Source organism: Pteronotus mesoamericanus, unplaced genomic scaffold (assembly GCF_021234165.1).
Source record: "Pteronotus mesoamericanus isolate MK-2021 breed Mesoamerican mustached bat unplaced genomic scaffold, CSHL_Meso_final contig_78, whole genome shotgun sequence".
NCBI lineage: Eukaryota > Metazoa > Chordata > Mammalia > Chiroptera > Mormoopidae > Pteronotus > Pteronotus mesoamericanus.
This window is the reverse complement of record NW_026555258.1, coordinates 30776985-30789323: the sequence shown is the minus strand read 5'-3', so window position 1 is coordinate 30789323 and position 12339 is coordinate 30776985. Positions and strand designations below refer to the sequence as shown.

The 12339-nt window shown below is 49.6% G+C and overlaps 2 protein-coding genes across 2 annotated transcripts; both read right to left on the bottom strand.

Moving 5' to 3' along the window:
• Positions 1–3378: 3378 nt before the first annotated feature.
• LOC129079132 (olfactory receptor 13C7-like) lies at positions 3379–4560 on the bottom strand. The gene has a single exon (XM_054584091.1). It carries the CDS (start codon positions 4558–4560, stop codon positions 3379–3381), a length of 1182 nt encoding a protein of 393 aa, XP_054440066.1.
• A 6714-nt stretch (positions 4561–11274) lies between these two features.
• Positions 11275–12213, bottom strand: LOC129079699 (olfactory receptor 13J1). Its single transcript, XM_054584992.1, has one exon. It carries the CDS (start codon positions 12211–12213, stop codon positions 11275–11277), a length of 939 nt encoding a protein of 312 aa, XP_054440967.1.
• Positions 12214–12339: the final 126 nt, after the last annotated feature.

The window sequence follows — 12339 nt, the reverse complement described above, 5'->3', positions numbered from 1 at the left end:
CAGCCCACCTTCACAGCCAGCAACTGATAGAAGAAAACTTGTTTTCTTTCCCTGGAACAACTTGACTGGGAATTACTAGAAAGCAAGAACAGAACAGGACTAACCGCTCCCTACAGCCGCAGGCAGAAGATAACATTGGAACAAACTGCAGCCTCGTGTTGCAACACCCCCAACAGCCCAGGGGCCACACAGCAGCAACCGAGGCCCCACCCTCTTTTAATCCAATTATAATCCAATAAAAGCTCAGAGCTCCTACCCCTCAGTGCTGGCATATCTCTCCACACCATGCCCCCCTCCTTTCTTGGAGAGTGAATAAAAACTTTACTCTCTCTCTCTCAAAAAAAAAAAAAAAAAAAAGTATTTGGACATGAGAGGGAACTGCAAGAGGGAGACAGAGAGGAAGGAAAGACAGACGGTTACGGGGGACTGGGAGTGATTCTGTGTGCGGGGCTGCGGGAGTGTGTGGGTGGAGCAGGGCTGCAGGCAAGCAGCCGGTAGTGAGGCTGGATGGATAGGTGGGGTCTGGTTTTTAGCCCGTGGGAAAGGAGCCACTGGAGAGATTTAAGCAGAGGAGTAGCATGAACAGACGGGTGTCTTGTCTTTATGGATTGGGGTGTCGACGGCTAGTGCAAAGATGGGTTTTGGAGAGTTTGCAGCGACACCAGTGTTGCAATATTTGAGAGATGGATGGGGAAGGTTTACGGTAGTATCCACGGGAAGGAGTGGACTGGTTTTGTTTATTTGTGGTTTTTCTTGTTTTGTTTTTTGATTTTATATATTTATTTTTAGAGAGAGGGGCAGAGAGAGAGAAAGAGAGGGAGAGAAACAGCGATGTGCGGTTGCCTCTCCTACGCCTGTATCTGGGGACCTGGCCTGCAAGCAAGGCATTTGTCCTGACTGGGGATCAAACCAGCAACCCCCTGGTTCACAAGCTGATGCTCAGTCCACTGAGCCACACCAGCCATGACAGGGGTGGACTGTTTTAAGAGCTGTTATGAGATGGACTCTATAGGACTTCGTGACTGATTGGATGTATGGAGCAGTGAGGGATGAGAGAAAGTCTATGACTTCCATGTTTTTGGTGTGGTGACTTGTGGGTGATGGTGCCTTTCCCTGAGCTGGTGACACAACTTTGAGGGGCAGAATGCTGAGTTCAGTTTTGAATAGTTTGAGTTTGAGGTGCCTATGGGGTTCCTGTGAGGAAGGACCAGCAAGATGACCATGCTGGGCGGAGCAGCTGAACCTGGTCTGGAGCCCTGGTCTCCTGGTCCCCAAATAGTTATCTCCTGACTTGTCTCCATAGGTGGGGAGCCCAAGAGGCTAACAACTGCAGCCTCCTGGGAACTGAGGGCTTTGGCCAAAGATGCTATGTCTCCTTGGCTTGTGTCTCTCTACACAAGGCTCAGCAGCACAAGGCTCAGTCCTCAGATGGCAGCATTGTGAGGGCTTCTGAGTGACGATTCAGTTCGCTAAATCTTTTATAGGGAAAGCTCTGTGCGAGCTACAGAGACAAGCCGGATCTGGCTGAATCTTGCCCTCAGAGAGCTCACAGTGGGTAAAATACCATGAATACAAAGCAGAACAGGGCAGGCACCGAGCAAAAGCTTCCAACAAAGTGCTATAGGATCAAAAGGAAAGAGAGCACTTTCAAAGTGCACCAGGAAAGGGTATGTGAATGAGACGGTCCTGGTCTTACCAGAGAACAGGAGATGGCAGTGTGGGCGGTGCATATGACGTAGTGAGGGGCGGCCAGGGGAAGGGGTTAGAGGAACATCAGGCTGCAGACGCGGTGGTGGTAGGGGGTGGTCTGGGTCCTGGAGGGCCCGAGGACGCAGCTGGAGGATTTGGACTCACCGCTGTGGTAATGGGGAGCCATCGGGGCTTCTTGATGAGAAGAATGATGAATCGGGGTTTGACTCTGAGTGATACAGGGATTTGTTATGGAGAAGGCGAAACGGAAAAGCCGGCATTCGTGCTATCTGTCACCTACCAGACCCAATAAGCGGAGACAGGGATTGACTCTTTATGGGCGCTCTATTCAGATGGTTGGTGATCTGAGATGACAGCAGGGTGGTACGCTAACAGACCCTCTTCAATTCCATTTGAAACCGACCCTATTTATAAGGAGAAGAAAAGTGTAGGTAAGGGGTCTGGAACGCAGGGGAAAGTTAATCAGATAAGAGCTGCACCATTCTCTCATCTGTGTCCTGCGCCATGGCCTTTAGTACAATGGCTCAGCTACCACCTTGATGGCTGGCAGTCCTTCTGAGGCACAACTGCTTATGAACCTGCTTACAGTCTCCTGGAGTCAGCGTGGGTCATACCTTCAGTCCCTGAAACAATGGCTTTTTACCTTCCTTGATCACTAAGCTTATTAGCTATTACCTAAAACTAAAATTTTCCCGACATTTGAGACCCCCATCGAAGGGACCTGTGCAATTGTGGGAGCAGTTAGAGAAGTTTATGCAAAGCTGTTACCTCTGCAGCTAGTGCTGGACCTGCGGTCGCTGTGAGTACCTGGGCCGGTAGGATGAGGTGGGGCAGGGTAAGGACACACTGGCACCCAGGAGGGCGAGCTGGAGCCCGTGTCTGGCTCTCACTGCCTTCAGTCTCAGTGACGCTGGTGACCTGCACGAGAAGCTGGCACCCTTTGCCAAGGGGCTGCACTTGGCACAAGACGCAGAACAGTTGAAGGAGGGGACCTGGTGGGACTTGGCGGGTAGGAGAGGGACAGCGTGTGAGCGCTCCTGTGGCGTCTGCTGCTGCTTCAGTTTTGCTTTCTGAATCTCATGCAGATTTTTCTTGTGGTCCACCCTAACCCAGAGCCAAATGGGGAAGGACATTCTGAGCGGCACAGTTCCGCCTAGTTTGAACCAGGGCAAAGCCACCACAAGTGAGCTAATGAGAACTTTCCCAGGATGATTAACCTGGCATCAGCCAGGGAAGGATGGATGGTCAGAGAAAAGGAAGGCAACTCTCTGTAGGATGGTGTGACAATCATTAGGTTATATTTACAACTTTCTCAGTCCTCCCCCTCCTTCTAGGCACATGGTAGGTGTGACTCTCTGCTCCCCTCCCCCACGTTCGCTGTGGCCATATGCCTCCTATTGGCCAATAAAATGTAAGTAGAAGTAACCTGCCACTCCTAAGTGGAAGCTTGGAGAGTCAGTGCAGGTCTTGTCATCTTCTCTCTTCCTTTTGTCATGGTGACCAGCAGTGTTCCAGTAGTTGCTCTATTATCCTAAGTCCCAGAGGGGCGAGGACAATGATATGGAGCAGACCCCCCAGCCAGCCTGTGACGGGCCTGTAGCAATGGTGAGAAGTAAACCTTTGTGGTTTTAAGCCACTGACATTTTGGAGTTACTACCACACTGTAAACTAGCCTATCCTGCCGGATACAGTTAGAGAGCAGCAGGAAAAGCAGGACATTTTCCTGGAGAGCAGATCCCCGCCGAACAGAGCTATGGTGGCAGCTTTTACCTCTGCATTTCTCAGGCTGTAGATGACGGGGTTCAGCGAGGGGGTCACAAGCCCATAGAACAATGCCATAATCTTATCCAAGTCAGGGTCCTTGGCCTTGGGCTTGAAGTACATGAAGGCGATAGTCCCGTAGAAAACCACTACTACTGTGAGGTGGGCAGAGCAGGTGGAGAAGGCTTTGCGCCGGCCGGCAGCAGAGGGCACCCTGAAGATGGCAGCAAGGATGAAGATGTAGGACAGACAGATGAGCAGGAACGGGGCCAGCGACAGGACCGCTGTGGCCACGATTAAAAGCAGCGCATTGAGAGAGGTGTCCCCACAGGCTAGTTTCAGCACCGCCAAGATCTCACAGAAGAAGTGGTTAATGACATTGTGGCCGCAGAAGGGGAGGCTCCAGGTGACAATGGAATGCAGCAGTGCGTTGGCAAAGCCTGTCCCCCAGCTCAGCACTGCCATCTGCATGCACACCTGCCCACTCATGAGCTCTGGGTACCTAAGCGGCTGGCAGATAGCCACGTAACGGTCATAAGCCATTGCCAGCAAGAGCAGACACTCTGTGGAGCCTAGCGCCAGGGTCAGGTACATCTGCAGGGCACAGCCAGGGAAGGAGATGACCCTTTGGGCTTTCAGGAAGTTGACGAGCATGAGAGGCACGAAGGAGGACGTGCCGCAGATGTCCATGAGAGAGAGGTTGCTGAGAAAGAAGTACATGGGGCTCTGCAGGCGGGGGTCCAGCATGTTCAGCCCTAGAAGGAGGCCGTTGCCCAGCATATTCACGGAGTAGATGCCCAGGCAAAGCACAAACAGGACCATCTCTAGGTTATAGTGGCCTTGTAGCCCCAGCAGGACATACTCTGTCACAGCCGACTGGTTGGCCCCACCCAGCTCATGCTCCCTCCTTTCCCCTCTGGACCATACAGGGGGTGGAGAGAGCTCCGCTGGCCTGGGAGCCAAGCCGCCTGAACGTGTGCCCTGAGGCCGGGCTGCCCCAGCTCTGGAATTTAGTCCCGTCATCCGTGTCAGGAGAGACTGAGACTTACGGCCTGCAAGCTGGCCCTCTCGGCTCTGCAGTTCTGACATAACTTAGGGCAGATGAGGCACATTTTAGTTCTTTAGGTTCTTTGCTGTTACCTCTGGGGGCGCCCAGGAGACAATAAAGTAGGTTCATGGTTGGCACACTCCCTTGAAATTTAGAGTTCTTGATTGTTGAAAGGAACCATCTTTTCCAGGTTATGACTCCAATGGCTGAATTATGTCCATCTCAGAGTCATTCATTGCTGCATATTTTTTGAATGCCTGTTCTGCCCTAGGTACAGTTTAGGTGTGGGGGTTACAGCAGTAAGACAAATAAGTGGACAGAAAGATGCCACACCCTCCCCCAGGGCCCCCCTCTTCCCTGGCTTGGGTGAGATGAGCTCTGCAAGGCAGGAGAGGGATGGATGGTGCTCGCCTAGTGTTCCTTTGGGCCATAAAGGTTGAACATTTCCACTCCGCAGGATGTATAAGCTGGATTTCTGGTCACCGCTCCTTAAGGAATCATAGACCATCCATTGATTTTTAAAAGAACATACATATCCCAGTAGAGCTGCTGGTTACAAGATTTAATCCTAGTCATGAAAGTCAAGTGACTCCTTCTTAACCTCCGTATTGATTTTTAGGATAAATGATATTGGTACTGATGTCGCACAAGGAGGGAAGACCAGGCCCTAACCTGGCAGAGGTGCTGTCAGTCATTGACTAACTTTACACAGGGAGGGGCCGGGAGAGGCTGCAGTTTTCTCTCCGGCGGCTTTCATTGCTGTTCTGAGCCGGCCTCACTGCCTCCTTGGGAAAGGCCAGTGTCAGGTATTCGCAGGAGGAAGCTGAACTGTCCCCAAGGCACAGCATCTTGTTAGACAGGAAAGCTGTCTTATGGCCCAGGTGACCTCTGGTCTAAAGGAGAAGTAGGGGCTGAGTGTGACTTTTATCATTCAGAAGACATAACCACCCCTCCCCGCAGCCCCTTCGCCCTTGGGCTGACTCTGAGGCCAGTCCTGTGACACAGCATCAGGAGTCCTGTCTATCCTTCAGGGACGGGTTTCCCCCCTCATTCTTCCTCCTTAACTGCATCTATCATTTGAAGGGATGGAAGGGCCCACCCCCTCCTGAATAAACCTTGTCTTTTCCCAGTACTAGATCTTTGCCTAAGAATTTCCCTTTTGTAGGCATGTCCTCCCTCCCTTCTTCTAGGGGTGGGGAGCATTCCCTCTCCTTCCTCAGAGCCCCGCCCAACCTCTCCTTTCTTCTCCCTCCTGCCCCCTGCAGTTCCCCGCCCCCTTCTGATGTTTCCTTAGCCCTTGGCCATCCCCCTGTTTTCTTGTGTGGTGTGTGCTGTACTTGTCTCCTCTCCTACACTTGAGAGCAGGGCTCTGCCTCCTTCCTTTCAGGACGTCCTACAGGTAATCAATGCACCATTCAAAAAACCTAGCTTCGCATCCAGCCTCAGCACTAACTAGCTGTGTGATATTGACCAAGTCACTCAACCTCCCTGAGACTCAGTTTCCTTTTGAAAAATGGGGATGCTGTGTAGCTTAGATGAAACATACATGCGAAGGTGCTGGTGTGCCGCTGGCACTAAGTTTTTATTACCAAGGCTCCCGATCAAAGGCTTTGTCTCAGCCACAAGGCACCTGCTTGGCTGTGCTTGACACCCCTGGAGCAAGAGCTCCAGGGTGAGTCATGACCGTCTCTCTCCCCAGAGCCTGCAGTTGTTTCCCCTCCTCTAGCCCGAATCGGGGAGACCGTTGAGGAGGTTTCTGGATCATAGGGGCAGGTGATTAATCTACGTCAGCAACTGACCTTAAATCTTGTCCATGTAAACATTTAAAGGTAGGGTTTCTCTTGCTAAGATTTGGTGAAAAGATAAAAGAATTGCCTGAGTGTGGTGGCTCATTTGTTCACTCATTCAACAGATATTTGTTGAGCACCTACTATGCCCTACGCCCAGTGCGAGGTGCTGGGGATAAAGGAAAGACAGACTTCTGTACTAACAGAGTTCACACTTGTTCTCTCTCTGTGTCTCCTTCTCTCTCGGTGACCTTGGACACATCCCTTCCTCTTTCTGGGCTTTAGAAATCTGAGGTTCTTTTCTAGTCTGAGATATAAAGACAAACTAAAATTTGAAATCTGGAGAGAAGTTAAAAGAAAGCATATTTTTTTGCTTAGATTATCACTTCATGTGGTTTGGATTGTGCCCACGGTATTTCAGATTCAAAGATAAGGACTTGGTTTTCACTGAGTGTGTCGCTACAAAAAAACTTATGTGAACCTCGAATTAGGACCCTGAGCGTGGATGTGGAGGTGTTTTCAAGCAGGTGCAATGTGACCCTGTATCTCTCTTCCTCACCTTTGTCTCTAACAGAAAGGCCAAGTGGGAATGGAGGAGGCATTTGGGAGCTTTTGTGATCAGGCTCTGACCTGCCCTCCTGCCTCACCTCCCTCTACCACGTCCCTTCTTGCAGTACCTGTTCTGGCCTCCGCAGACACCCTCATCAATGGACGAACCCCGCACAATCCTGTCTCACCCTTCTCGTACTCTCTCTTCAGGCTGGAGTGGCCTTTCTCCTCCACTTATCCTTTAAGGCTCAGCTCACACACACCCCCTCTGTGCAGCCTTCTCGGATGCCTCCACAGCGTTTACCATCCAGACGGCTGATGTGCACGACAGGGTGCCACTAACACAGGCGTTCATCACTGCCGCTCAGGAGGTGTGGGTGATCGCCATTTGAGATCCGCTGTTCTGCCAAAAATCCTGATCCCAGGTGTCTTACCTTGAGACCACCTCCCCCCTCCTAATACATACTCACCAGCAGAATGATGAGCCCTTGAGCCTGCTGGCAGAAGAACTTCGGGGGTGCCACTCTCCTACCTATAGTCACAGCTGCTCTTTCTGAAGAGTGAAATCAGGAGAACAGTGGGTTTCCTCACAATTTGTCTGATCATAACACACATGGAAATTAGAACTAGCCCATGGGGCCACAGGCTAATGGTCCCAAAGAAGTAAGTCGGTGTCCAGAGAACATCATGCTGCCAGGTTCCTGACAGCTTTGACTCTGCAACATGAGCACAGAATGAGACACCAGGATGCAGCTGCTGTTTCCTTGGTGATTCTGTTAAGATGGGCTGGGCTTTGCTGCAGTAACATACAACCTCATAATTTTAGTGACTTACCGTGACATACCACGCTACATCTTTCTTTCTCATGCTACATGCTTTCTCATGCTACATCTCCATTGTAGGTTTTCAGGAGGCTCCGCTCCATGTGGTCCTCCTCAGAGACCCTGGCTCCACCATCTGGGACATCCCCAGTTGTTACAGCTTGCGAAGAACACACGAGAGCACCTCACACCAGCGGTTAAATGCTCTGAGCCAGAAGCGACATGTTCCACACACAACCCTGCCTGAGTAAGCCCACTACGTTTCCAGAAGGAGGAGAACCAGAAATATTGCTGAGTATGTGGATGTGATAGCTTTCACAAAACTCCCAGAAAACCACTGCATCTATCTGCCAACGTCTCACACTCGGTCATGTCCAGGGTTCACAGAGGGAGACAGGAGGATCTGAGGATAACTGTCTAATTTCGCTCCCCAGTTTTATACCTTCTGAGAGGCAGGGTGATGTCATGAACTGAGACTGGGAGTCAGAGAACTGGGGTTGATTCTTGCCTTTCTTCTCATTCTGCTCTATGACCTTGGCCAAATTTCTCCTTTTGTGAAATGGGACCATTCTATTCGGTGGTCTCTGGTACTCTATAGCTTCCAAAACATTTTCTCTCATCCTTCTAGCAATTTCTAACCCTGAAGTCTAACAGACCCAGGATTACTTTACAAGGTACCTATCATATCAATTTCATAGGCTGATAAATCTAATATAAACCATTTAATGCTTATTTTAGGCTTCACACATTATTTTAAAAGGAAGCTGAGTGACCCAACAAGATGAAAGCTTCCGTTCCAACTTCCCTGACATGCATGGATCTGGGATTCCTGCTTCGTTCCCTCCTTGCTGTCTAGCAGAGCATGTGATTGTGGGCTTTGCAGTCAGACTGACCAGGGCCCACGCCCCAGACCTGCCGCTTGATAACAGTTTCTTCAGCCTCACCTTCCTTACCTGTTATGTGGAGATAAGAATAGTACTTCCTTGTGGGGTTATTTTGAGGGTCCAGTGAGATGATACAAAACTCTTAGCACAGAGCCTGGCCCATGGTAAGGAATCAATAAGTGGTGGCCGACATTATTAGTATGATGTCCTCTTCCCCAAGCAGAAATTCTGGTTTCTATATATTTAAAAAAGATTTAATGAGAATAATCAACATGCTATGGATTCTCCTCCCCTCCTACCTATTGGCCTAGTGGCACTAGCGCATGCTGGCAGCAGGAGAAGGCTGCCAGGTGAGCTGACCCGAGAGCAGAGCTGGGAAGTACTGAGTTTATTATTAGTGACACACGGCACTGGGATGGGCCAGGGCTGTGCCCAGGAGGACCAGCCTCCTGGCACCCTGCTGCATAGACAACTTGTCTGCTCCTGCCTTCAGGGACTTTGCAGTCCCTGCCCAATTTAAAGTTCAAACTCTGCAAATACACACATTTGCAAGTTTGGTAGCTGTGGGGCTTTGGAGACCCCGGGTTCCTTGTGCCGTCCCAAGAGGACCTGGCTAGGGTGGGGCTGGCGCTACAGAGACACTGGACAAGGAATCCGGAGGCTGGGTCTCATTGCAGTCCTGCCCCTTGGCTCTGAGGCTTGGGGACTATGACTCCCCTAGACCTGGTGTATAGGTTTGTAAATGGGCTGTCTCCTTCCAGGATTGTTGTAAGGACCTGGATTCATGGAAGTTTAAGAAAAGCAAGTTATTGTATAGGATTTGAGACCCCAAGCACTTGTGAGGGACCATTAAGTCTGGAATTTAGTGAGGTGCATGAGTTTCTATAGTTCCTTTTCCTTTTCCCTTCTCTCTCCTTTTCTATTTTCTCCCTACCAAAAAAAAAAAAAAAAAAAAAAAAAACCAACTTGACACAGTTTAGGGACTAAAAAAAGAGCCATAAATAAAGCAGCAGCTGCTGCAAAATTTTCCATTGTACTTTTGGCTTTTGGAATTTTTATCAAGAACACAGGTCAAGATTGTGTCCATTCTTTTTCTTTCTTTCTTTTTTCAATTTATTTTTTAAAATTGTATTGAAGTCATTGGGGTAACAGTTAATAAAATCATATAGGTTTCAGGTGTGCAATTCTATAATATATTATCTTTATATTGTATTGTGTGTTTACCACCTCAAGTCAAGTCTTCTTCCATCACGGTTTCTCCCCTCTTTACTCTCCTCTACCTCCCCTACCCCACTTCCCTCTGGTAATCACCACACTATTGTCTGTGTCCACGAGGGGTTTTTTTGGTTTTGGGGTTTTTTTGCTTAATTCCTTCACCTTTTTCACCAAGCCTCACAACCCTTTCCCCTCTGACAGCTGTCAGTTTTCTGTATCTATGAGTCTGTTTCTATTTTGTTTGTTTACTTTGTTCATTAGATTCCACATTGTTGGTAGGAATGCAGACTGGTGCGGCCACTATGGAAAAACAATATGGAGTTTCCTCAAAAAATTAAAAATGGAACTGCCTTATGACCCAGTAATTCCACTTCTGAGAATATATCCAAACAAACCCAAAACACTAATTTGAAAGAATATATGCATCATTATGTTCATAGCAGCATAATTTACAATAGCCAGGGTTTGGAAATAACCTAAGTGCCCATCAGTGGACGAGTGGGTAAAAAACAGCTGTGGTACATTTACGTAATAGAATACTAGTCAGCCATAAAAAAGAAAAAAATCTTACCTTTTGTGACAGCGTGGATGGATCTGGAGAGTATTGTGCTAATTGAAATAAACCAGCCAGAGAAAGACAAACCACATGGCCACTTATTTTCTCACTGCTCTTAGAACAGCACCCTCTTGCAATTAACACTGTGAACATTTCCTATCATTAAATATCCTTCAAAAAATAAGATTTTTAATGGCTTCATTACATTCTATCATTGGACTCCACCAGGATTTATTTAAACATTCTTTCATGGTTGGACATTGAAATTCTTACAATTTTTTGTTGCTGTAAATAATGCCATGATTAATATCCTTGCGCATAAATCTTTGTGCCTCTAATTATCTTCTTAGGCTTAGAAGGTGTTGGGCCCAAGTTCTGGAAGTTCTTAAGTCTCTTGATTCATATTCCAACTTACTTTGCAGGAAGTTCATATTAATTTATTCATATTCTCACCAGTAGTATATGACATTACCTACGTCAAAGCACCTTCATTAACAATAGACATTTAAAAATTTCTGTGCCAATTTTATGGGTGAAGAATGATATACAATCAGTGGCCTTTCTAAAAGTAAATGTGATTCAAAACCCCCAGTGCCCACAGGATGAAGTCCGATCTCCTGTAGTGGCCTGAAAGGCCCGCAGAACGTTTTGGCTGGCAGCCTTCACTCTGGCTCGGTTGAGAGGGTTGAGGTGCGGGCAGCAGGGCACTTCTCTTCTCTGTGCCTCTTTTCTGACCAACAGGAGCAGAAAGAGCGCTGGAGAGGAACTGAGGACTCAAGGGAGGGCTGTGCTTCCCGGCGTGGAGGCCAAGACCCGCGCTCCCACCATACAGACGGTGTCTCTGAGGCCCGAGGGAGGCAGGGAGTGGAGATGCTGTGAGAGGCTGTGCTCTTCTTGGTTCTTCCCCAAAAGCAGTGCCCACCCAGCACATAACTTGCAGGACTCACTTGGAGGCCCTTCTCCTGCCCCACACCTTCCTAGCAGCCTCCTTCACCTCCTTGTTCCTCAGGCTGTAGATGACAGGGTTCAGCATGGGTGTGACCACGGCGTAGAGGACTGTGAAGACCTCATCAGAGACGCGGGCCTCCTTGCTCTTGGGTGTCATGTACATGAAGATGATAGTGCCATAGAAAAGCAGCACCACCGCCAGGTGTGCCGAGCAGGTGGAGAAGGCCTTGCGGCGCGCGGCAGCCGAGGGCACCCTCAGGATGGTGGCCAGGATAAGCGTGTAAGACAGGCAGATGAACGTCAGGGGCACAGGCAGCAGCAAGATGGCGCCCACCAGCAGGAAGTCCTCACTGATGGATGTGTCACCGCATGCCAGCTTCAGCACTGCCAGGATCTCACAGGTGAAGTGACTGACCACGTGGTGGCCACAGAAGGGCAGCCTCATGGCGATGACTGTCTCAGTCACTGACTTGAAGAGACAGAGGACCCAGGCGGCTCCTGCCAGCAACAAGCACAGCCGGTGGCTCATGAGCACCGGGTACCTGAGAGGCCGGCAAATGGCCAGGTAGCGGTCGTAGGCCATGATGGCGAGCAGCAGACATTCTGTGGAGCCTGTGGCCAGGCTCAGGCACATCTGGATTGCACAGCCAATAAAAGAGATGGTTCTCCAGGCTGACAGGAGGTGGACCAGCATCAGAGGCACAAAGGTGGACGTGTAGCAGATGTCCAGGATGGAGAGATTGCCCAAGAAGAAGTACATTGGCGTGTGCAGGCGGGGGTCCAACACGCTCACCGCGATGATGGCTGTGTTCCCCAGCAGAGTCACCAGGTACATGGCCAAGCACAGAGGGAAGAGCAGGCGCGCTAGGGCTGGGTAGCCAGAGAATCCTTCCAGAACGAACTCAGAGGCCTCTGTCCTATTAACCAGCTCCATTCTGCAGGGCTCTGGAGAAACACATAGATGTGAAGGCGGAAAAGAGGATGGGGGATGTCTAGAGCCCACAGAGCCAGTTTTGGGGTGAGGCCTCCTGCAAGGGCCTTTTCCAGCCCTGCCACACCG

Coding starts and splice junctions, on each gene's coding strand:
- LOC129079132 (XM_054584091.1), bottom strand. CDS start 4,560: ATGTCAGAACTGCAGAGCCGAGAGGGCCAGCTTGCAGGCCGTAAGTCT.
- LOC129079699 (XM_054584992.1), bottom strand. CDS start 12,213: ATGGAGCTGGTTAATAGGACAGAGGCCTCTGAGTTCGTTCTGGAAGGA.